This window comes from Astatotilapia calliptera, chromosome 7 (assembly GCF_964374335.1).
Source record: "Astatotilapia calliptera chromosome 7, fAstCal68.1, whole genome shotgun sequence".
NCBI lineage: Eukaryota > Metazoa > Chordata > Actinopteri > Cichliformes > Cichlidae > Astatotilapia > Astatotilapia calliptera.
The window spans coordinates 7,191,545-7,218,116 of NC_137428.1; the positions used below are offsets into that span (position 1 = coordinate 7,191,545).

Sequence of the window (26,572 nt, forward strand, 5' to 3'; positions counted from 1 at the left end):
ATACTGACAACACGAAAGTTGTCAAACAAGGCAAAACACTGGAACACCAACAGTATGAAAGAAGTTCAGACATTATCAATAAATTTCCTTCAGTCTTCAAAGGACATGGAACATTGCCTTACACCTACAAAATCCAGCTCAAGGATGATGCCGTGCCTGTGCTGCATGCTGTTGGATATGAACAAAATCTCATATCCTGATATAAGACATTTATCATCCCGACAACAATATAAATCACAAAAATTGTACATTTTCTCTAAATTCTGTGAATCTCGGGTAACTCGACTTGCGTGAATTGTTTTCAGCTGGGCGTCGTGTACCTGGAGTTGAGAGTTACATAAGTTGAAACGAGTATTTATTACAGGGCGTGTTGTGGGGAAAAGCCTGTTCCAAGGTTTATTTTTTAGCGCCTGTCGGCTCTTTTTTTGCTTCTCGTCCGTAAACACTCTGCATACTCTTTCACGTGATTCCGTTTATTTTGAAAAATCTCAACAGGATCTTCAGCTTTATTGTGAAAGGTTTATGTGGAAAACAAACAGCGGCCGGCAGAGCCACGGGATGGTTTTACCGTCGTTGTTGCTAACGACAATGCATAAAAACAGTCACTTGTTCGTCCGTAGTGTGGTTATATTAAATATAAGAGCAAGAGAGGACTTTAAGAAAATCTACAGTGACCATCAAAAAGATGAAAAAAAGAGTTTCTTTTGCAGCACCATCAAACAAACAATAGCGTAATATGAAACGATAGACGTTTTCATATCGTCATCCGATATATATCGTTATATCGAACAGCCCTGAGGAGAGTGCCTGCTCCACCCAGGGCTAGTTTGAAAAAAAGAGCTTGAAAGAATGACTTAGATGGGTGTCATTGAACGAGTGGAAGAGCCCACAGACTGGGTGAACTCTATCACGTGTGTCAAGAAAAAAAATACATATACTTTAAGAGTCTGCCTTGAGCCCAAAGATCTAAATGAAAATATTAAAAGAGAGCATTATTAGATCCCTAAGAGAGAGGAAATAATGAGTGAAATGACAGGGGTTACGTTTTTTTGGAAACTGGATGCTTCACGTGGATTTTGGCAGCTGAGGCAAGACCCAGAAAGCAGCAGGTACACTACCTTCAACACACCATTTCGGTGTTACTGTTTCTTAAGGCTCCCATTAGGCATTAAATCAGCACCAGAGATCTTCCACAGAGCAATGGAGTCCTTAATAGAAGGGCTGGAAGGCACCAGAGTCTACATAGATGACCTCATCGTCTGAGGAAATACAAGACAACAACACGATGAAAGGCTGAAGAAACTTTAACGGAGAGTTAAAAAGAACGGACTAAAACTGAATAGAGACAAGTGCCTCTTTGGTGTTACAGAGATGACCTTTTTTGGCAGACAAGGTCACAAGTGATGCTGGACCTGACAGATCATCATGTGACAGTCATCCAGAATTTCTAGAAAAAGAGAAACCAGTGTGCTGTAGAAGAAACATAAATTAATCTTTAATCTTGAAAACCCAGATAGCCAGATTTTTGCTTCTTGTGGTTTCTGCTATGATGCAGTCTTGGCGTTTTTAAAAGTTCATGGCAGTTTGTACATAGCGCACTGTGTCACAGCTCACAGGTGGACATCAATGAGAAAGAGAAGACTATCAAGGACTTCTATGATGGCTGAGCCTCACATTTCACATCAGCGATTACATTTTATAAATATGTTTTTCATAGCATGGGCATTAGAAGCACTAGTGCCGAGAATCCCTTGATAAATAATCTAGTCAATGAGGTGGAGGTGGAGTGCTACAGTATGTGAAAAATGAAGTAGCTGCAGTAAAATGAACATGCTGAAAAGTCAAAACATTTTAAAGTAGTGTGTTCTTTGCTGCCACAGTTTTGGAACTCTACACGTCTTCCTATTTAATCCCCACAAGGATTAAATGTCCTCAAAAAGAAAGGAGGAAGAAGAAAATATTCCAGTCAGAAAATTTTTACTTCTTTTCAGGGCTGCTGCAGAGTAAGATTTGGGTTTAGAAGCTTAGATTAGGATAGGATTAAATGGAAATGTCACAGGGGGAATGGGAATGAATACAGTCAATGAAGTTTCTAACAAGTATGCAACAGCAATACAAATCTGTGTGTGCGTGCTAAAGACTACATGTTTGTTAGCTACTCAACTAAGCAGAAACATTGGAATGAGAGTGCACTTGCAGACATCAAGTCATTGAAACTCTCCTCACACTCCTGCCTGCCTCCATTTAGCAGTAGGGAGGGCTGGAGGGGAAAGGAAGGGAAAGAGAGGGATGTAAGAGAGTGATGCCAAAGAAAAGAGACAGCTCCAACTCTCCTCGGACTAAAAATCTTGATACACTTTGACTGCTTTAGACAATCATGACCATTAATGACTTCCCATGTTCTTAGTTGTTTTTGCAAGTTATGCTGTTCACTCTAGTGTGCGTGCATGTTTTAGCCCAGTCTATACATATCTGTGTTTTCATGTTACCAGCTATGTTAAAAAATGTCCAGAGACCAGAAATGCCCCATTAGTCTCTCATGTTCCATTACAACCTGGTCTGTTTCATGCATGCACAGCACCACAAATAGTTGCATGCACACTCACAGTCATTCACTAAGATGTGGATAGTACGGAAACTGTAACCGAAGACACAAACTAAAACATCAAAGCCTTTGTTGAAAAAACCTGATCAGACACTTAAATCACGTACACCCAGCTGAACAAGGACAAGAAACAAATGCAAACTGGCTTAAGGTAACGCTATTCGCACAGCAGCCTTGGTATAAGCAAAGAATCAAAGCAGTTATGAGCAAAGTTATGAAGACAAGGAAAAAGAGAAAAGGGTTGTGTCCCGTTTCCTGTTAAATTATAAACATAGTAGGAAATTATGTAAGTAACGTTTGCTATATAAATCTGTTGAACTTGATGCAAAGACACCATCTCCTTGTCATTTGAACCAATTGTAGAAAGGTCTGTGTTAGGGTGGACTACATTACCCAGATGCCTTAGTGCAGTCATGGGATTAGCTCCTGACCTGGACAGCCTGACTTAGTTTCTGGGCTGAGGATGCAGGATAGAGCTGCTGGGAACCAAAGCAAATAGCCCATTCTGTGTTTGTTATGAATAAACATGAGTTCAATGCTTCAACCTACTACTTTTGTGCATATTGGTTCTAACTATCTTTGGCATATATGCTAATTAGCAAAAGCTGTGTGGCCCAGTAATTTGATAGTTTCTGGCCTTGTTCCAGCTTTATTTGTTCCTTTTACCAATTCATGTGACTTTGAATGCCGTAATATGGGTGTATTATGTAGTGGCTAACTAGATGGGTTGACTCCTGACCACCTGCCTCAATATAAATAGTTCATCCCTTGTGTTGAAGTTACAGCTTGTGGCCTATTTGAATAGTGCTTAACTAAATGTGAACGCTCCTAAGGAGCGGTATTAGATCGATCCATTTCCTTAGCATATTTGTTGTGGTGGAATTCGTGGGCAGCTGTATTACCCTTTAATCCTTATTCAAGTTCTAATGTATCTCATGTTCTTGATCGCAGAAACCATGCAACATGGCCAACATGACACATCCTCCTACACTATGCCATACGTCCTTGTACCATCCATCTGCATGTAAATAAACTCCACCTCATACAATCTACTCCCTGGATGTCAGCCTCTCCTTCTGACCAAGATAACTGTCATAGCACAACCCAGCACTGAACTGACGTACACCATTCTGGTCAAAGTAGTCCCTCGAACCAGATGTGCTGCACCTACATGACATGGCTACATCCAGAGATCGGGATGATGCACTAAGTCCCGTCCTAGCAGGATCCATAGAATCCCTGAACATCTGCAGGACTATGAGTTCTCCTATCATACCCGGGAACCAAGGCTTCTTCTTTCTAATATTTATTCATGTTCTAATGTATTTCCTGCTCTTGATTACAAAAACCACACCACATCACCCCGCACCCTGAAAACGTACATGTATGTTTGCACCAGGCACATCAGTCGTGAGGGGGACAGGGAGCAGAGCTGAAGAGCCAGAGAAGAAGAGACAAATGCTTCAAGCTTGAACTTTGAGTGGCCATGACCCAGATGTCAACATGGAGAGCATTTAGTAATAAATAATGAAATGAAAAGAAAGCAATACATGTGATGTCTTCTTTATTTCTCTGTTGTTTTTCAGAAATATAAAACAACAGCAGCAATTCATTTTTTTTTCTTCATTCGTTTCATTCATTGCACTTCTAAGCTGCTAAAAAAACTGCAAACTAGGAGCACCACTAAGATCTTTGACAGTATAGAACTGTAAATGCGAACTAACTGGAGAGGATTAGAAAAAGCTGAATCTCTGTCTCAAGTGTCTAGTATAGCTTATTTTATATGAGGGGGTTCTAGTGAGGAGCTGTACATCAAAACATCTAAATTGAGTATAAATTTTAGAACAGCAGATTGGTTTTGAGCAGCAACATGATAGGACGATTCAGTATCCAATCACAGATGTCTTACCACAAGCAGGTTTTAAAATAAACCCCAGTGGCATGGCTCTAAAATTCTGGGTCCTTTCAATTCATTTTCTTTTATATTTTACAGCAACAGTTGTGTCAAGCTAAGTGTGTCTCCATAAGGTTTTCTTTGTGCATTTCTACAGTAGGTACTGTAAGACTTTGCAGGGTATACATTAAGAAAATTAAAAGTGGCTCTAAAAATATCAACAGCTGGTTTTTATAAGTGGAGCTGCATCGAGGCCTGTCTTGAGAACTATACCTAAATGACCCAGTGACATCAAAATTACATGTACATTGTCACAAAGCCATCAGTTGAATCCAATAAAAACTGTTTGGCAACCTGCATTTACAATGAATTTAAAAGAAAAACGCAGCCCTTGGGTTTGCATCTGGCACGAAACTGAAAACAAAGGAATCAGCCAACAGGAGTTTAGCTCTGCCTGATTTTTGGTAAGTACATTCGTTTATCTAAGACAAGAGGCTATTGACTTTTGTTAAAACCATCCCTCTCCTCAACTGCATTACCATCTAGTTACAATGTGTCATTGTAACTGTAAAAATTTTGAAAAATACAGTGATTGGATTAGCTATTACAACTAAATCTCAAGGCTCTGGAAGCTGATTTGTGTTGTACACAGAAAATAATGGAAAGCAATGATTGCCTCGAGGGTGGGAAATTAATTTAAATATATATGAAGCTAAATAAAAAATTGAAACCCATAAAGCTTCCAAAATAATCCTTTCAAACTGTACTTTCTGTCTTTCTAAGTTGAACCACCCAGAAATGTTTTTAGAATGAAAACGCTGCAGCAAGCAGCAGCATTTCACACATTTTCATTTTTTTTAGACTTTTGTTAAGACTTCTTTGTGATTCTGCTCAACAAAAACAACTGTCCTGCATGGGCAGTCATCATCTTGCAGGAAGCTCAGTTCTGCTTAGACCAGGCTGAAGGCTTAGCGCGTCTCTCTCAGCCTTTAAATACATTCTTAACTTTTTGGAGACTAAATCTCTCAAAAGCTCAGACAAGGGTTTGCTGGTCTGTAAGTCTCTGCACCACATGACATGAATAAATCAATCAATCAGTCCTTTGAGGGGCAACAAAACAGAGAAGAGCTGATGCATTGAACCTTACAGCCCACATGGGAGTATATCATGGATTAATAAAAAACAAACAGCAATAACATACATACTCTCAATCACAAAATACTTAGCCAGCTCTTTCCAAGCTATTCGAGTGGAGACAAACACATCGACTCGACAGCATGACAGGCGCAGTTATCAGCAGAATGGATTATAACACATAGGCTAGGTTTGCCGATTGCATCAAAAGACCTTCTTCAGTGGGATTCCCGTATCAAAGGCACATAGATAAGGGAGCAGAGCGGTGACATGGGTTATTAGCTTTGAGGCAAATAGGAATGGGAATATTAACTTTTTAAAGGCTTGGTTGCAAACACACTTGATTTTGCCAGTCTGCTCGGAGTGACTTTGACAGGGCAAAGTGTCAGGGTGCGTTTGTGTGGGTGTAACTCACTCAGACTGAAACTCCAAAATGTCACTTTAATCCCAGACAACCATATCAAATCTCTTTCTGGATCACAATTCATCATTTGCTGTGGAGCAAAAATGAACAACATTTTCAATGCCTTTTCTGACTGCGACTGTGGGTAGCAGGCGTTAAATATAGATTTTGTGAGGGGAGGAAACAGTTTTCTTCCTTCCAAGAATTCTGTCATTTGCCTTTTCTATCTTGAAGCTCAAAGGTTCTGAACAAATTCAGCAACCATATCCAACCAGGAGCTCTGAGTATGCGTAGCCTTCTGCTTAAAAGGGACAGCATGACATTTTTGGGAAGCAGGCTTACTTCCTTTCGTGGTTTCTTTTTTTGAGTTTTAGGAGACAGGTTTGCACCACTTGCCTTTCTTTTTATGTTATAGCCATTCAGTCTTCCACTGCTTCTATGGTCAGTGTACCCTATATGTCCTATATATTAAAGGTCTACTGCTGAAAAAAAACCTTTTTTTGTCTTTTCTTGATGTAAATATCTATCTGTCGAAATTGACCTGTAACACCATAGATGTCATTTTAGTTATTAATATTAAAATGAAAAAATCAATAAAACAGATTTATTTAAGAGATGTGTCCCATACCCCTCAATAATAGTCAGGTAACACAAAAACCTTTTATTTATTAACATGATTCTCTTGAGGTTAATTTTACTATTTTTATTTATTTTTTATTTTTTTGTTGAAATCGACTAACCAAAAAGTATTAAAACCAACATTTGCATGTGTAAGGAAGCCTAACAAGGTAACCAAGAGATGAGAAACAAATTGGATGATAACTTATTGTTTTTTGTGTATTTTTAGGTTCACCGCATGGATTGTGGTGGTGATGTACCCTGGTAAGATGTGATCCAACTTTGTAGTTCAAAAAACAGTTACCTGTTTACCTGGTTAATACAAAATCCTGCTTTGTAGTGTAGGCCTCTGGTTTTCCCCAGCCTAACTTTCCAGGGTTGTTTTCTCTCTTGGGCAAATTTCCTCAGTTTAGTTTTTGCTCTTGTTCCTGGCAGCCTTAAGCTGTTGATTCTGTTCTTACTTCTTGCCAGTAATTCATTTTTGCATCCAGAGCCCACAATCTTAAATGTGCCTTTCTCACAGCATTACTTAACACTAACACTTTTTGTTTTGTCATCTGAAGCACTTTTAACTGCAGGTTCATGTGAAAGGTGTCAGATTCCCGCTCCAATCTCCTGAATGGAAATGTATTTATGACAACACCATCCTTCCAATGTGGATGTGCTTTATTGGAGAACTTGTTGATTCAAGTAATGGACACAGCAATTTGTATTTGACCAGAAAGAAAAAAGAAATTCTGAGCTTTTTCTGCCTGCCTGTCTGTGTGCGTGCGTAGTGTATTCTCTGTGCTTGGGTTGAGTTAAGCAACAATGAATCATGCTATCCTCTTAGTGCTCTGCAGCTAATGATGAATGAAAACAGGGGAAATGCAGAACACGGTGTAAGGTACAGTAACAACATTAAAATGCAGGAACGCATAAACGAGAGTTATGCCTTATCCTAGATCTTAAAGTATCAAACAGCAACTGACTCTACATTAAAGGCTTAAAAATATTACTTTTTATAACTGTGACAGAACTTCAGTTAATTCTATTGCTACGATTAGTGTTTCCACAAAGTATTCAACGTTTATGAACTTTTAAGTGCCCATTTGAACAAGTGACACTGGCCATCTTGAGAGTACTGACCTTTGAGAGGAAACTATCAAACTGAAATAACCTGACCACAGTTACATTTCCTTAAAAAATGCTAATCTATAACTTCATTATGTTTACATTTGTGTGCCTTTCAACCATTCATAAATAGTTTAATACACATTTTTGTAAAGAAGAGGGAAAAGGAGAAGGGAGAGGGAGAGAAGGAAGAGGGGGGTCCTTTTCCATCGGGTAGAGAGCAGCGAAAAAAATAAAAGGAAGTGATAGCCAAGGAGAAAAAACTCAAGTGTAGCAGTTAACAATTTATTTACAATAAAACAAACCAAGGGCATTAAAAAAAACTAAGACAAAACCAAGCTAGAAGTCCATCCTATACATATATGTACAGGTGCAACAGTCTTGAAATAGATGCTCTAGCACCAACCATCACAGAAATCACTCTTTTCACCGGTTATGTCTTGCTTGGAAAGGCCTTCCTACTGGGTCCAACTCCTCCATCATATTCAACCACAGTTCCACAAACAGTTTCAAGGCCAATCTTCTTGGCATCATTCTGCCTATTCATCCTGCTGCTGCTCAAGCTGAAGTGCTGCTGCCTTCATGCATGTGCCACTTTTGTACTGTGAATGCTCCCTGTCTGCCCTAATTTCCCATCTTTCATGCAGAGTGAGCAGGTGTGGATATTTTCTTTGATTAAGATTAAAAACTTCAAAATAAAAGCATGCAAACTGTACACAGACATGCGTAAAACCACAACTTAAAACCAAACCATTAAAACACACAGAATACAACATTAAAACTACTTCCACCCCATAACAGTTTTAAAGAGGAAAGCTCTAAAAAGAAGAAGCCTCAAGCAGAACCAACCCAAAACAGTTTAGTTCAACTGCAAACACAGCATGGATTACAACAGATGCACACAAAGTTAAGCTTCGCTTAATTGCTTCTATTGTAGGGATGTGTCAGCAGCATCTGTGCAATCCTGAAGCCATCCTAGAGAGGATAATCATGGATGCTGAGACAGAATAAATCACACTGAACAGCAAACACACACACTTTCAGACCCCTTCATAAAAGTTGTGTCATAAAGATCTTAGAAGATGTGCCAAGCTGAAGAGATGACTGCAGCTAAGACCTGGTACTTCTTTGGGCATCTTCCTTACATGTGAACACTGCCTGGGTTAGAAGCAGAAGGGCAGCACAGGAGGTACATAACGTCCCCCCAAATCTTAATAATTCACTAAGATGTTGTTATAAGATGTTGTAAGTTTGCGCAGAAGCCCAGACTATATTTTAGAGACTTTGGGACTAATGAGCAAATGGACTCACTGAAAAGACAGTTTGTGAGGGATTTATACTCCAGATGCAGCAAACACCAACAGGGATATAGATACACTCCCAACTGAAAAGATAATACTTAAAATACAACATTTTCTCTACAGGGGTTGCCACAGGATATGTACTGTTAATTCCCATAAAATGAAACTATTATAAAATGATTGGTTAGTTAATACTAATATCAATGTGTTAACCTATTTTATTTGTACAGTGGTCCCTTGCTATAACGCGGTTCACCTTTCGCAGCCTCGCTGTTTCGCTGATTTTCTTTTTTGTGCAATTTTGCATGTTTTTTTTCTTTTTTTACAGAACAGAACACGTTCAGCTTGAAAAATTTACATAAATCTTCGATCGCTGGCAGTGTGACTCTAAAGTGCTTTACTGTATGTTTGTAAGTTTTCTCCCCAACAAGCACAACAATGTTGATGAAATGTTTTGCATCGTCAGAGGCTCCTGCGGTAGCACCCAGAGGCAGGGGAAGGTGCTAACCATTGCACAAAAAGTTGGACTTCTGCACATGCTAAAGGAAGGTAGAAGTTACCGTATTTTTTGAATTATTAGGCACATTAAGCGAACTTTACTCAACTCATTCTTCTTGCTTCCTCTACTTCCGTACCATTGATTCATTAATGTTGAATTCTCTCACAGCTGCTCTGTGACCATGTTCTGGACCTGAAAACAGGGTTTGATCTTTGGTTTCATTCTATAATACTGGACTTGTTTTTCTACAAAGGTTTGAACTTTGAGGGTGTTTAAACAAGAGAGGGAATTGTGAAAATGTTCATGCCTGTCTGAGAAATGTGTATAAAGTATGTAGTGAGGGGTTTTTACAGACTTAAAACATCTACAATAATTGTAAAAAATAAAGCTGGCTACTTCGCGGATTTCATCTATCGTGGGTTATTTAGAATGAAACTCCCGCGATAAACGAGTGACCACTGTACTTTAAAAGAACTTAACCTTTTTTGGCTTTGTCCCAAAAAGGGTGGACAACCACAGACCTCTGCAGCTATGTAGTTCATAAGAAAACACAGCATCAGCACAATGATCTGTATAATCATGGGAATCAGAGACTCATATTCTGAGGAGCTCTTCTAGAAATGAAAGGCCAAACCCTTTAAGCCCACCTGTGCTCTGCCTGTTCTGCAGTTGTTTCCTGCCTGTCTCTGTCTTAAAAGAACCTCCTTTTTCTTACCTGCTGTGTGTATGGCGACTTTTTTATGATGGGCACACACATGCAAAGACTGACTAGGATCATAGCATTATGCAAAAAAAGGAAGGGGGACAGAAGTTTCAAAGACAGCAAGTGTAGTGGTACACGCCAGGTACACACAGAGACGGGAGATGGATTTAAATGCAAGGATGTCAGGGAAAAGTAAAAAAAACAAGAGAAAATATGAAATGAGCAGCATCTGGCTGCATTTCAATTATTTTGGAGACTACAAAGCTGAGTGCAGAATTTATAAAATTGGGAGCTGACTAAAGTGATACCCACTTTTATTTTCAGCAATTTCCACTGTGGAGGACAAAAACTTTTAAACTTGTCCAGGCCTTAAACCTCGTGTGTGTTGTTACCAGTAGTAGTAAATGCATGAAAAAAAGGCTTTTATGAAAACACTGATTGCAAAATTGCGGCACGGTGGTTAGCACTGTTGCCGCACAGCAAGAAGGCTTAAAAAGGTTCAATTCCACCATCAGGCTGGTGTCTTTCTGTGTGGAGTTTGCATTTTCTCCCTGTGTTTGCGTGTGTTCCCTCCGGGTACTCCGGCTTCCTCCCACCGTCCAAAGACATGCAGTTTGTGGGGATAGGTTAATTGATTAATCCAAATTGCCCATAGGTGTGAGTGTAAGCGTGAATGGTTTTCTGTCTCTATGTGTTAGCCCTTTGACAGACTGGCGACAGACAAAATTGCACCCTTGAAAAAGACTGCTTTAACAGTTGAGTAATGCATATTACACAAAGTAAACTATACATAAAATGCCATGGTAATTTGGGGCTTTTAATTATTAAATTACATTGTACAGCATACAGTTTTATTGACTTTAAAAACAAGAATTGGGTGCACAAGTTTTGAATCAAAAATACAGTTTTGAATAATATATTTAAATAATATATTTAAATCTATTAATACGTGGTGCTAAAGGCTCTACAATGTCTTATAATTTGACAAGTCCACAGCCTGATAACTTCTTGTTATTGATTATGATTGACTTGGTAGTTTCTCTTTGCAACATAAAGTTAAGATTGCAAGATTTATAGATAAACTACACAGTCTATCTTTTAAGTATACAAACACAAAAACACACACAAACAAACTGAGAGTGTGAACATTTTCTGTAAAGCTGCTTTTCCCACCACTAATGCTGTAATTCTTCTCTGAATCAAATACAGCACAAAAACGCTTGAAATGAGCTCTGCTAAAATTAGTAAAGCTCAATATTTACAGCCAACATCAAACTCTGCAACTATGAAAGTGTTTCACACTGCAACAATATAAACAGTGACTGATGTTCCACAGGTATCATCACAAAAGCTTTACTGGCGTAACACTGTCACCAAATCTGAATTACATTACTGTTATGTTACATATTATGTTACATTATTGTTACATGATCTTAATTTCATGCCACTTTGATAACAGAGTCTCAAAAACAGCTTTTATTATATTTTTTGATTAAAGATAAAAAGAAAAAAAACATTTCTCTTGAAAATCCTCATATTATACATGAAAGGTTTCCAAAGTCATTATCCCCCTTACTGGCACGTTCTCCTTTTCAGTTTTTACACTTCAGAGTGTTTGATAGCATTTGCTCCACTCTGAATCCAGCTGCTGATTATTTTACTCTTTAGTCCAGGTTTTTTCAGGTATTTAGATGAAAAAATATTGAAAAATATTTTTGTTTCACTCATACCATAACCAAACTACTCAAAATCCTGAATTCTAACCTAATTCTAATCTAATCAGTTTTATAACATTAATGTTTTCAGTTTTTTGGTCTAAACTGATGTGAGATCTTTTCTTCTTTTTTCAGCTGCCGCATTTAGGAGTCACCACAGTGGATCTCCTGCTTCTATCTCACCCTGTCCCTGTCCCTCCTCTGTCCCACCAACTAATTTCACTCATGTTTAGTGGTATAAAAATTTGTAATTAAAGTACAGCTTGTAGGATCAATGTGATGTTAGGTTACGCAGGTGTGTGTAAGTGTGTAAAATAACCATTTTAATGTCTGTAAGTATACATGTGGTGTGGACATATACAGAAATCGAGATATTACTTTTCTACTAGTTAATATTCTCTGCTGCTCTTATTTCTCAACTTGGTTCATTACTCTTTAGCCTTACTTCCTCTCATTTGGTTTCTTTTTGTGATGCTAACTTGGCACAATATTTTCTAAAGTTTGGTGCCTGAGGATCTTGTTGCATAATAAGCCTGGGTGTATTCAACCAGAAGAAACAATTTCCTCTGTCTGCCTCCTGGTTCCATTTTTTTTCTTCTTCACTCAAGTAATGGGAAAAGAAAAAAGAAGAGAAAGAAGCCAAGTGAACGAAGACTGGGGAAAGGAAGTTGGAGAGGCGCTGTGATGAGAGTAGAGGAGAAAAGCGGCTTACAAGATGGATGCTCTTTTGAGGAGAGAAGATCTATATTTTTTAAATGAAGCGGGTATGCCTCATTGATATTTTTACAAGAAAAACACTGTCAGTGTGGGTCAATAAAAATCTCTGTTTTGCACTCTGGATTCAAGCTGCAATTGGTTTTGCTTCCCAGCTGGAGCTCTGGAATCTCTACTCAGTTGTCAAGCTTTCTTTCTAGCAGATTATCACTCTTACCCTGAGAAATGAGACCACGCAATGATCCAGTCTATCTTCATTTGCAGGCACAATCCGCATTAAAAAACACTAGTACGTACACTAACACATAACCGCACAATCACGAGCCGGCTCTGTAACACTACATCTCTGCTGGGGAAGCTCATTAAACACATACACCAACAGTGAGAAAAACCAATGATGCAGTGCATGATACGTGTGTGTGTGTGTGTGTGTGTGTGTGTGTGTGTGTGTGTGTGTGTGTGTGTGTGTGTCGGGGTGGTGGGGCACGCTCACAAATTGAACAAATGTACAAGAATACAGGGGAAGAAAAGACAGACAAGGATTAGCAAGATGATTGAAGCGTGCTGAGAAATCACTGAAGAAGTCAAAACCATCTGCCTGCAGGTTTTTATAAGGGATCCAGTCTCTACAACTCCAATGGATGGTTGCTGAGTTTAGGGCTAAAAGCAACATTGCTTCTATCCTCCTCTGCATGCAAGAAGAAAGACTCTAATGTTAATGTTTGTGAATTCAAGAACTGCACCACAGATGGTATATAAAAGATGGGTGTTGCTATTTGTGTGAGAATTCGACATTAGCTTAGGGGCTGACTAGGGCTGGGCGATATGGCCTAAAATTCATATCACGATATAATTTAAAGCATGTGCGGTAACGATATATATTGCGATATATTCTTTTCTTCTGTATAACGTATTTTCCACACTATAAGGCACACTTAAAATCCTTTAATTTTCTCAAAAATCGAGAGTGTGCCTTATGTATGAATTTTGGTTGTCCTTACTGACCTCGAACCGATTTTGGCGTGCAGAAATCTGTTAAAAAATGTTTTAGTACAACTTTGGTAAGCTGCACTGCTTGATGGATTGTCAGAGCATTACGGCTGCCGTAGTGAGGAGCTTCGCAGAGTAATCTGGGTCCAAAACTCCATCCCCAAAGTCAAACGAACACTGAGAGTTAAAGACGGTTTAAATTCTTTAATATTTAATAAAATCATCAGCGTTGCTGCTTTACCAGGTGTAACAATTAAGTTTAACATCCAGGCATCCATGAAAACAGAAGTTATTAAATTTAACGGAGTTAGAAGTTAACAGGAAGTTAGCTCGCTAGTTTCCACCTAAACATCACATACCATGTTCTGACTGAGAGATTTTTGAAACTAATTAAAACGTACAGCTCTGCTACCACTTCCAAAATAATGAAGACAGAAAACTAAACAGCAGTGGCATTTGCAGGGTCACTGAAGTTGGACTACCTGGTATATAATGTTGTATTACGTGATTGCTAGCTACACAGCTATGTTAGCATAACATTAGCACAGTGAAGCTGGAGGATGAACAACAACTTTTTTTCCCACTCAATAAAAGTTAACGTGAGGGTTTCTGGTGGTCAGGGACAAATGCAATCGCATAGCAGGATGCCAAACTTCAGTCAGGAGAACAACTGAGATCATTCGTCCACAATACAAGGTTAGTTATTAATATACTGCAACATAGAGCAGCTGTGAGAGAATTCAACATTAATGAATCAATGTTACGGAAGTGGAGGAACCGCAGTTTTTGGCTTTCCCCATATTTCAAAAGTGCTTCATCTCTTTGCTATGACTCTCAGCATAATTTGCAGATGATAATTGTTGTAGCCAATGCATGCTTTCGACCAAAACAGGCGCAGCTTGATGACATCATCAACATGCGCTATCGCGATGGAGCGGTATAGTCAAAATCTCTATCGTTGGCCAATTTTATATAGTTTCTATCGTATATCGTTTATATCGCCCACCCCTAGGGCTGACCCAATCTAGACTCTAAAGAAGTGATCTATTTAGAGCACAGGGTGGAACACTGAACGGTTCAAATAATAAAGGTTGGCAAGCTACCTCCAAACACATGTATAAGCTAACTCAAGACTAAGACTAATAAAATAGCAACGTTTCACTCATTTAAGCTGAAGCACAAAGCTCTTGGGTGGTCTCTACCACACAGCCAGTGATATGATTTTCAGATCATTGAAATACTCCAAAAGCAGCGACAGTCAAACGCTCCATATGGGAGACACAAATTAGCAAAGCTGAAGCTTCTACTGTCTGGTCAGCTATCAACACCGCTATTAAGCCTGAACGACTTGAACTCAATTCCACTCACACCTGTCATCACTAAGCACCTGGAACATTTCATTCAAAGCCATTCCACCATGAATAACCTTCCCTATGGAGACCCCCACCAGTTTGCCTATACAGCAAATAGGTCAAGTGAGGACAAAATAGCTACAGCTCAACCTTTAACACAATCATCCCCAACATCCTGGTGAGGAAACTGTCTGACCTGTCCCGGCTCTCACTTACTCCTTGATCCTCAACTTCCTCACCAACTGCCCACAGACTGTCAAACTCGTTCCTCACCTCTCCTTTACTTGAACACTCAAAACTGGCTCCCCACAAATGTGTGTTTTGAGCTCACTGTTCTACACTACCCTAACCCTAATCTGCATACAGGGATTCAATTCAATTCGATTTTATGTATACAGCGCCAAATGTCAACAACAGTCGCCTCAAGGGACTTTATATTGTAAGGTAGACCCTACAATAGTACATACAGAGAAAAACCCAACAATCATATGACCCCCTATGAGCAAGCCATTTGGCGACAGTGGGAAGGAAAAAACTCCCTTTTAACAGGAAGAAATCTTTGGCAGAACCAGGCTCAGGGAGGGGCGGCCATCTGCTGCGACTGGTTGGGGTGAGAGAAGGAAGCAGGATAAAAGACATGTTGTGAAAGAGAGCAAGGGATTAATAACAAGTATGATTCAGTGCAGAGAGGTCTATTAACACACAGTGAGTGAGAAAGGAGACTGAAGAAAAAATACTGAGTGCATCATAGGATGGGAATCCCTCAGCAGCCTACACCTATTGGAGCATAACTAAGGGGGCATTCAGGGTCACGTGATCCAGCCCTAACTACATGCTTTAGCAAAAAGGAAAGTTTTAAGCCTAATCTTAAAAGTAGAGATGATGTCTGTCTCCCGAATCCAAACTGGAAGCTGGTTCCATAGAAGAGGGGCCTGAAAACTGAAGGCTCTCCCTCCAATTCTACTTTTAAATACTCTTGGAACAACAAGTAAGCCCGCAGTTCGAGAGCAAAGTGCTCTAATGGAGTGATATGGTACTACAAGGTCATTAAGATAAGATGGGCCCTGATTAGTCAAGACCTTGCATGTGAGGAGCAGGATTTTGATTCAATTCTGCATTTAACAGGAAGCCGATGAAGGGAAGCCAAGATTAGAGAAATATGCTCTCTCTTTCTAGTCCCTGTCAGGACTCTTGCTGCAGCATTTTGGTTTAACTGAAGGCTTTTCAGGGAGTTTTTAAGACATCCTGATAATAATGAATTACAATAGTCCAGCCTGGAAGTAATAAAGGTATGAACTAGTTTTTCAGCGTCACTCTGAGACAGGATATTTCTAACTTTAGAGATGTTGCACAAATGGAAGAAAGCAGTCATATTTGTTTAATATGAGCATTGAAGGACATATCCTGATCAGAATTACTCCAAGGTTCCTCACAGTATTACTGGAGGCCAAGGTAATGCCATCCAGAGTAGGAATCTAGAGTAACAATCAGGATGGCAGAGTATATTTCTAAAATTTCCAGGGCCAAGTACAATAACGTCAGTTTGATCTGAATTTAGAAGCAGAAAATTAGATGTCATTCAGTTCTTCATGTCTTTATAAAGACCTGGATGCAGTTAAACCAATTGCTGTGTGTTATTTGGCTTCATGATAGATAAAGTTGTGTGTCATCTGCATAGCAGAGACTGTGATGGGCTCTGAAACCCCATCACAGTACAGGATATGAGGTGCTGAATATGTCTGTGTGGTGTTCAGTAAACAATCTGGCTGTAAACAACACAAGGCCAAAGGAGATGATCCTGGACTGTAGGAGGCACAGAGTAGACCTGCCTCCACGCTACATAAGCTGACCTCTCCTGGAATGCAAACACCTCCACCATCATCAGGAAGTCACAGCAGCATCTGCACTATGGTAAATGGTAAATGGCCTGTATTTATATAGCGCTTTACTAGTCCCTAAAGACCCCAAAGCGCACTACCCGAGAGTGCTCAGAAGGAACAACATCTGTGAGAAGCTGCTGACCTTCTACCACTCGCTATAGTGTATCACAGTGTGGTTCACACATTGCACCCAGGCTGAGCGGAAGACGCTCCAGAGAGTAGTCAATACTGCACAGAAGATCATCGGCTACGCACTCCCCTCTGTTGCAGACATCTACACATCCCACTGCCTGAACAGAGCTGAGAGACTCCACCCATCCTACATCTTGCATCCCACCTGTTCGACCTGTAGGCCTTTAGGAGATTCTACAGGTTAATCCAAACCAGGACCATGAACACACGCCCCACTTAAAGTCACACATCAGTACCTCTCACACATACAACACACACACACATATGCACACATACAGTAACACACACTCACACATAAACATACACATCACTACCACACAAGACAAGTGCAATACTTGAGACCAACCTTGCACATTTGTATATACCTTGTACATTTGCACAGTTTTATAGCTGGTATTTTTAGATTTGTTTTTGTTAGCTATTTCTTTGTTTTTATTATTTTTTTATTCTAAATGCTGCTACCAGGTAGCTGCTTCTATATTTCGTTGAACGTCTGATGTTTAATGACAGTTAAAGGATTATCATTCTGATTTTATTTGAACCCAGTGCAGGAATAACAGACTCCACCACTTGCAACAGAGGGCACAATAAAGAGAGATAAATGCTGAATCTGAATACATTTAAAAGCTACCGTTTTAACCCAAATGACCACATACACAGAAAAATGAAAGGAAAATGCAACATAAACATGTTCAAACACGTTAGACAACCACATGCTGTCACAACAGCTTCAGTGCCCTTTGCAGTTGATGAGGCTGCAACAAATGCTGTTTAACACAAAATCTCCTTTAGGTGTTCAGCAAGTAAAGATGAAATGACTGTAAAGCAAATAGCACAGGTTTCTCACTTTTTTGTCCTCTAAATGTTCAGTAAGCTCTCCTTCTCTACAGATCAGGTTATTGTCATCACTGTAGAAAACAGTCTCATCTGAAGATGATCATTCACAACAATTTGATTTACAGTGACCCTTTCCCAAAGGGACAAATGTTCTGGATCATTTCACTGAAGGAGTGGAATGATTCAGGTAATTCCTATTCATTTAAGAATTTTCTTTTTCCTTGCAACCCACCTATTGTTACCTTCGTCCATAAAGATTTCACTGAATGTCACCTAAATTAGAAGCAGGAAACATGGCATGAGCATTTTCCATGCTGTTGGTTTTAGGAACAACAACATCTTTAGGCCAGGATAAGAGGTTTAGCTAAACATGGGGCTTTCACCGATGGTGCCACCATTTCAATGGTCTGAAATGATGGTAGTTAAAAGGTCAAAATGGGAAGCTATGAGCTGCCAGCTAGTTTCAACCAAGGCAAACCATCCATTCACCACCATTTTCTTTTCTTTGAGTATTTTTTTTTCTTCATAAGGTCACCACTATGGTGAAAAATAAGAAGTGGCCTACACAGAAGACTTATTTCTAAGTGAAAGAAGGGTCCCAAAAAATATCAGGGATTAGAACGCTAACTTTTCGATAGATAGATAGATAGATAGATAGATAGATAGATAGATAGATAGATAGATAGATAGATAGATAGATAGATAGATAGATAGATAGATAGATAGTGTTGAGACATCAACTTTGTTCCTCACTTAGTGTCAGCCTGCTTTCTAATTTGCATGCTGATGCTCAGACTCGAGGAATCCCCTCTCCCAATTAACTGCGGAGCTGGCTGACTGGTGATTTCTCTATTTTTCTTTGTCTCTGCATCCACTCGTGCCTGATCGTGGCTCCCACGCACACGAATGGACTCGTGTCCACACGGAGGATTTGAGGCTGCATGTGCAGCCCGTACTGCTGTGCCAAAGTGGTTGGAGCTGCTGGCGCAGTAAACAGCGAGACGCTGCTTCAGACTCGCTCCTCTCCCTGCCCTACTGCGAGTCGCGCGAGAGGAGGTGTCTGAGAGGAGCAGAGGGATGCCCGGAGACGAGGTGTTTTTGCGGTGCATAAAAACTCAACTGGCGCCTCTGTCATTCCACTTGGATGCGAACCAAGACGCAGAAGGACAGAGAGCGCAGAAACGCGCAGAATCAGACATCACTCTGGTTTCGCACGAGAAATCAAACGCATACCTGCTGTTGAGACGCTGCTCCACAGCAGCCCGATCCACAGCACCGCGGGCAACATGCAGCGGAGTCGGTAATCGACCGAGCAGGCGGCCGGCGGCATGGCAACAAACCCAGTGCAGAGAAGAGAGACTCAAGAGAAGAAAAGAGTGTCAGCTGGTTTATCTGTGGTCAGGCGGGCACGTAGAAGCGTAGTGTCGCGGTCAAGATCGTTGGGGGTCCGCATGTCAGAGCAGCATCTTTCTGACTGGCTGCAAGCAGCGCCTCCTGCTTTCTGCCTGAGATCTGCCTCTCCACCCTCCCGGCCGCTTCTCCACGGACTCCTCAGTCCTCTCTCTCTCCCTCTCACCCGCCCACCTCCTCCACACACGCAGCCCGACCTTAATGATAATGAAACTTTTGCTCAGAGAGTGACGGTCTGTATTTGTGTCAAGCTGACAGTAGGCTGCAGCAAGATAAGGGCACACTTACATAACGGAGGGAGAGAGAGAGAGAGAGAGAGAGAGGCAAAATAACGTTGTTCCAGGTAGCGCAAATTTTCTGGATGAATTGGAAAATTGGTGGGGTGAATGGAGGAGTCATGGAGGTGGAAGGCCCACTGAGGATTCATTTCACCTCAGGTTGGCACTAATGTTGTAGCCACTGCAATCCAACGCTTTAGAGGGAGCTCTAGGACAGAAGGAAGGCTGGAAAATAATATTGATTTTATATACTCCCAGGTTGGGTCCTTCAGGGTATTATATGCATCAAATATTATAATATATTCTGAGCACATTGGCTCTGAAATAAAATACAGAAAGTTTCAAGTCGTAAAAGCAAGAAAGCATAGAAATCCACAATACCAAGAGCCATCAGGGAAAAAAGTAACGTGTGAGACCTAGAACAGGAAAGTGGACCTGGTACAGAAAACAGATTTAACAAACTCTGAGTTGAGATTGGAAAGTTAGTTCAATCGACCTGGAGTAATAAGAGTAATGCCTGGTAATGGAAAAAATGAATGATATAACATCTGATAATTAGCTGTGACCTGAAAGACAGGAAACTCGGACAGCTGAAGATAAATAATATGGATCAAACTAATGGTGATTAGAGGGTTTAATTAGGAACGTGTGATATTAGTCAGACCCAGAAAGACTGAGTTTGGTGATTTGCAATGAAAAAGATGTAAAGGTTAAATATTTACATTTTAAACATGTATTACACATTTCAAAATGTTGCCTCCCTTTTAACACTCATCATCCTTTAGATATTTAGATCATCTTCAACACGACATGAAATACATTTTTGTCGATCTGTGCAACTGATAAATGATTGTTTACTGATAAGTGTGTTTTATGTCTAAAGTGACGTACAGATTAATTTAATTTCAACTGTTTTTGCTACTGTAATGTACCATAAATATTTCAGTGAAGATGAACTAGTTAACAATTTGCAGCTCCCTTACTTTCCACAGGGGGACTGTTATAAAGGCTCAGCTGTACATTTTGTTATAAACTGATAATAACTCTACAATATCAAGGTATACAGCATTCTGGTATGTGTTTTGTTATCAAATGTATGAATGGGGAAATTAAACAGATAATCAGACAGACAGCAGTCAGCTTGTTGAAGAAAAGCTCCCAGTGAATAGGTTAAATTCAAAGAGTCTTTTTAGAGTCTTTACACAACAAGTCCCCAAAACACTGAGAACAGGCAGACTAAAGACAATCAACACTTAACAGGAAGAAGAACAAAGTAAAGAAAAAATAAGACAGCCAATGAGGACCAAAGTTTCAAATTAACAGAGGAACGAACTGAACAGATTCGCACAGATAGTAAGACGCAGTCAGAGAAAACACAGGAGGAAAATATGGAAAATACATGGAAACTTCTCCTTTTAGCTTCATTTTTCCATATGTTGGCTATGGAGACCGCTCAATGTTTTCCAAGCCAATCATCTGCCTCTTTCACTCCAGCTCAGCCTCCTGTCTTTTCATCAGTGCCACTGTTTCTAAACCTTATGTAGCCGGATGGGCTACTCGCCTTTCTCCTTTTCTCTCTCCCTCGCTCGCTCTACCGCCCTCGCTCTCTCCTGCGCTCGCTCTGGGCTACGCAACTAGGTTAATTGTGAATCCACCTGTGTATCCATTTGCCACTTAACTTTGCCCATCAGAATATGTTTGTAGCTCATAATTATAAAGCCAGGACGGTTTGCCACTTCATTTTACCCGTTAGAGTATTTTTCTGGCTAATATTCACAAAGGCAGTACGGTTCGCCACTTGATCTCGTGTTGTGCGCATGCGCAGAAACAACGGGTAGTATGGTTTGTCAGGTAGGATGGATTCCCAGAACACCGTTTCTGTTTCACTCCAGCGTTGCGGAGAGAGGTGCCCGAGTTCTCTGGTAGTGCAGGATAGCGCCTCCGGTCCTGGGTTAAGCTGCTCAAACTATAAGCATTCACAATTACAGGAGGCTAAAGTTACATTTATCCTTTGTTTTAGGGTTTGATTGCTGCCTTGACCTCTCCGTGGCGAACCGCCCGACCTTAATTGGAAGCCGCTGTTGTGAGGGCTCCTCCTCGGTGGAGCTGCTGTCTTGTCTGGTGTCGTCTTTTATTTTCGTGGAACTGTTTTTATTAAGTGGGCTTACTTTTTCTTTTCTTTTTTTGGTTCGCCTGATTTTATTAAATTTTATTCTGACCTGCTGCTTGCACCCACCCCTCTGTGATCGGGGTAGAGCGATCCTCTGCCCGAGTGTCGTGCTGAGAACTTTAATCCACCTCAGTTGCCGATTCCAGTCTGTGGGGAGCCAGACCGGCCTGTGATCGAGGCTTGGACAATTACAACCAGCACACGCTGTGGCTTGACTCGTGGGGTGTAAGCCTACCAGTTGGGGTGTGTGTGTGCGCGCGCGCGTTTATATTAGGCTATTAAAGATTGAAGTTTTAGTTTTAGGACATGCCAGTGGCCCTGGGACCTTAGGTGGTGGTTTCACACTTTGTACAGCACTGGGTGCCGGCTGTAGTGATTTTCTTTTCGTGCGGTTTTCGTTTGGGTCCACGGCTGCTGTCAAGTCCCGGTTCCATGGTTGTTTTATTGTACTTTTAGGACACTGTCAACTACGACGCTACATTCAGTATTTTCTTAATGTTTTATTTTTATCAGCATAAATAAAACTGTATTAATATTGGAGCCAACCTGCCTCGGTGTGCATCCTTGAATCTGTGTGGCCTTTTATTTGTTTTTATCTATTTTTCTTAAATGTATATTTCCACTAGTTGACATTGTTGTTTTTATCTAACCCCACCGACCACTTGGTCACACTTGCATCATAGCAGATCTCACTACCATCTTGTAAACCTTTTTCGCCCTTGCTGCTACCCTTCTGTCACAAATACACTCTTCTCCATCCACTGCACCTGGCCTGCATTCTCTTCTTCACCTTTCTTGTGCATTGTCTGTGGGTGGTTATCCCAAAGTATTTAAACTTGTCCATCTTCACCATCTCTACTTGCATCTTTATGGAAAAACAAAATGTATCAATTGTCAGGACCAATCAGTCTGGCCGGACTCAAATGCAAGCCTTGGAGGGCTAATTCTGTGGTTTCATTTACAATGCAGGTAAAAGTAGTACTATTTTAAAGAGTCTTCAAGCAGAGCTTGATACAAAGTCTCTGTAAAATCCAAGGAAAGGTAAGTCCAACAATGTCTCCAGAGCTTTAGACCACAAGTGACTGTCTTGCATGGAAAAGCCAGAACATCTGAACCAAGGAGAAGATGAGTTACTAATCTTTCATGGCATAACAGGAAGCAGATTTCCACATTGGAGCAGGAATCACTAATTTGGTTTAAATAATGCTCAGGCAAATATCCCAGCTTAAAAGGCAGGCAACATGCGTCAATAAAGGAGACCGGACTCCTCAGGCAGTCTTCTAGGTGACCCACTATTATGGAAGAGTATCACTCAGGAGCAGGCAGAGCAGGACCCTCGGGCTCCACCTGTTGCCTGCCTCCTGAGCAGTTCCATCCTCAATTTTCAGCTTCAGCCCTCAAGTTTAGCTCATAGGCTTGGTCAACATCGGTGTATTGTCTAGTTTTGCTTCTCCCTGTCTTGTTAGTCTTATTTCATTCAGCTGCATTCCCTGGTGTTTCCCAGCTTCCTAAATACCTGGTGTGTATATATTGTCTGCATGTCCCTTTGTTTAAGGATGTGTTGTTCACTCACGCCGTGTTCCTGCATTTCTTGTGAGTCCTGTCTTTCGTGTGTTCCTAGTCTTTCCTTTAGTTTTCTAGTTTCCAAGATTTGCAGTTCCCTAGTTCATAGCTTTTCTTTTAGTTTTCTAAGTTACAGCAACAAAGCTGCCTCTTTTTTTTGCTCTTGTTTCAAAGTCCTGGAGCTGGGCCTCCCTTGCCTGCTACACAGCTGGACAGACAGTCTGCTGGGGGGGGAACACAATAACTAACTATAGATAATTACAGACTGAGGCCAAAATCTTCTCTCAGTCCCTCTTTCACATTGTCATGCATGAGAAAATGTGAGTAATAATTTGGTGATAAAAACTTTTAAAATGATCCCTTCAAACAGACAGGTGTGTCCATCTGAGTTTCAGGGTTGGTTTCTAGTATCATGGAAGATTTAACAGAAGCACCTAATGATTTTTTTGCTTGTTACTTTGAGCTTCTGACACTTCAAGATGCAGTTACCACAAAGTCAAAAGTTAATTGATGTTTTCTGTGGTGCCTCCTTCCTGTGAACAGGAAGAAACAAACCTGCACTTTTGCAGCAGTCTACAGTACTTGGGCTCTTGAAACGTCCTCATGCTGTCAGCTTTGCACAGATCCACAAATGTAGCCTGCATTCAAGTGCTAGGGAAAGTGCAAGATACCGTGCTTCCTTGCACTCACATTCCCACCTATTGAATAATAATTGATTCATAATTGATCAATAAACTGATTTACTTTGCTTTACAGAAACCTAGTTACATCAGGATAAATATGTTAGTTTAAATTAATCAAAAGCCCCAGTCACACTAATTCTCAGAATTCTCGAAGCACAGGCCGAGAAGGGGGAGCGACAGCAATATCCCATTCCAGCTCCAACCAAAGACCCAGACAGAGTTTTAATTCATTTGAAAGCTTGATGCTTAGCTTGTTTTCCCTAGCAGGAGAACTTGGAAATTCAAAACCTAGTTTTATTTGTTGTTATCTGTTGTCTACTTGGGCCTTACTTAGACTTTCTATCTAATCTCTCAGACTTTTTATCTGATTTAGTACTCAGCTCAAAAAAAGTAACTTTTATTTGACTGAAGGACAAGAGGTGGTTGTCACGGCAACAGGAGTGTTGCCTGCAAAAGGGTCATCTCTAAATAATATTGGGAAATATTTGAAAATTCAAAGTATTTTTTAGAGAAAATGGTTGAAATGCTGGGTTAAGAGCCCTGTGAGTGTTTAAAAGGAACAGGATCTGATGAACTGTACCTTGTATTTGAAATCATGCGGGAAATTTTGAGGACGTAATAATAATAAGTACTCATTGTAATGAAACTGTCTTAATCAAAGAAGACTGTACAAAACAACATAGTGACAATTCTGTGGTACCACATGTGTTTTAATGTTGTTTAGGATATCATACTTTTTATAAAGCAGCAAAGTGGGATAAATGTATGTCTTTTGTTAATCGTTGATCTTTGTTCTGTTTGTCTAAAGAAACCACACAACCTCCGGTAAATTTAAAATAAGTGGTAGCGTGCTGAAGACAAGAGAAGAAGGGTCTATTCCACCGTGTGTGCAAAAGAGAGGTATTATAACCATCGCGTTTCGGTGTCGAACATGACCATACCACCTGTCTATGTGCCAAAGGAGGGTAATTGCACATGTCTAATTCATAAAATGCCACAGAGGTAGATGACGTGCAGCCCACATGGTAACAAAATAATAAACATTATAAACTGGTATAAAACCTCTCGGACTGAGTCATCTCCAAGGAGATGCCCAGAAAGTTGCAGAAGAAGAAACATGAGATCAGACCTAAGGCCACCCTAAACTGTTTCGATTGATGTTAATATTATGTTTCTGCAACATGTCCAAAATTACACTGAATTACAGGGTACTTACACCTTAGTCGCAAGTCTTACAGTCTAATTATTTCATTGTTTCCTGTAAAAACCTGACTTGTAATTATGGGGTACTTACACCTTGCGGGTCTTACATGGTAATTATTTCATTACGCATCTCACAACTGTGTTGCTGAGAAGATATCTCCATGATAGTTCATGTGTTATTGATAGTGAACTATTTGTACAACCCAGCTCCAGTGAGATGATTACTTGAGCAATACTTGTGAGAGTACTTGCACATACTTGCTTTTCAATAAAAGCAAGCTTCATGAAACTCCCCACCTGATTATTATGTGTCACAGTTCTGAGTTGTCACAACAATTCTGCATCAGGTCTTCAGGGGCAGGTTTAAGATGAAAACAGTGTCCACAATGTCTGGTAAAACGATGTACTGCTTGAAATTGGAATGATTGTTACATACGTGCTGTTATATACCTGCTGTTAATCAAATGCACTTGGTTAACTGGCCATCAGCAAACATGAAAACCTCTATAAAAGCTGAAGTTTTTGCAGTTTGGAGGACCGAAACAATCAGGTGTGTGTTAGCATAATGCCACAATCTTCCAGGGGATGAATATTCCAGCAAAGTAACCCCTAAGTCATGTTGTACAACACAGAAAAAAACCAACAGCTACATCTGAGACTCTACAGGCTTCGGTTAGCGTGCTATAGCTGGATCTTTAGCCTTTAACTTACAATTGCATGCCTTGAAGTCGATAAGCTGTAAGCGTTGCAAAATGGCATTGCAAAAATGAGAGCTAGTCATATCCAAAAGTTGATTCTGTTCATCTGGACGTAGCGTTTTCAGTGGGAGAAACGTTTCATCACTCATCCAAGTAACTTTTTCAGTCTTAGCTGACTGCAGGTTTCCCCGATCTTATAAACAGTACATTTGCATAATGACTGAAACCAGCCCACTGAAGGAAGAAAGGGCTGTGAGGTCAGTTCCTTAATCATAATTATGCAAATTCTCATGACCATTGATCAACAACCACTGATCAAGGCCCACAGATCAATGGCCATGAGTACCATTCACAGAGAGTTGGGGAATGTCTGCAATCACAGCATTGTAAGATGGTGAAAGATGGACCCTTAGGCCCCCTCCTCGATTCAGAGATGGTCTTTCTCTTTTCACGTAAATGGCCTCCTTGACTCCGCGCTCAAACCACCGTTCCTCCCTGTCCAGGATGTGTACATCCTCATCATTGAACAAGTGTCCACAGGCCTGTAGGTGTAAATAGACTGCGGAGTCCTGGCCTGGCAAGGTAGCTCTTCTGTGTTGTGCCATCTGCTTAGCCAG

At 40.4% G+C, this 26,572-nt stretch overlaps 1 protein-coding gene across 3 annotated transcripts in view; it reads right to left on the reverse strand.

Moving 5' to 3' along the window:
- sez6l (seizure related 6 homolog (mouse)-like) overlaps positions 1–19,546 on the reverse strand; it is a 109,050-nt gene extending 89,504 nt beyond the window's left edge. For 2 of the 3 annotated variants that reach the window (XM_026172826.2, XM_026172827.2), the window contains exon 1: positions 19,184–19,546. In XM_026172826.2, coding sequence (XP_026028611.1) covers positions 19,184–19,280 — 97 coding nt within the window. In that variant the 5' untranslated portion in view covers positions 19,281–19,546. The remainder of the gene's footprint in view (positions 1–19,183) is intronic. The other variant, XM_026172825.2, reaches the window with a different exon arrangement.
- Positions 19,547–26,572: the final 7,026 nt, after the last annotated feature.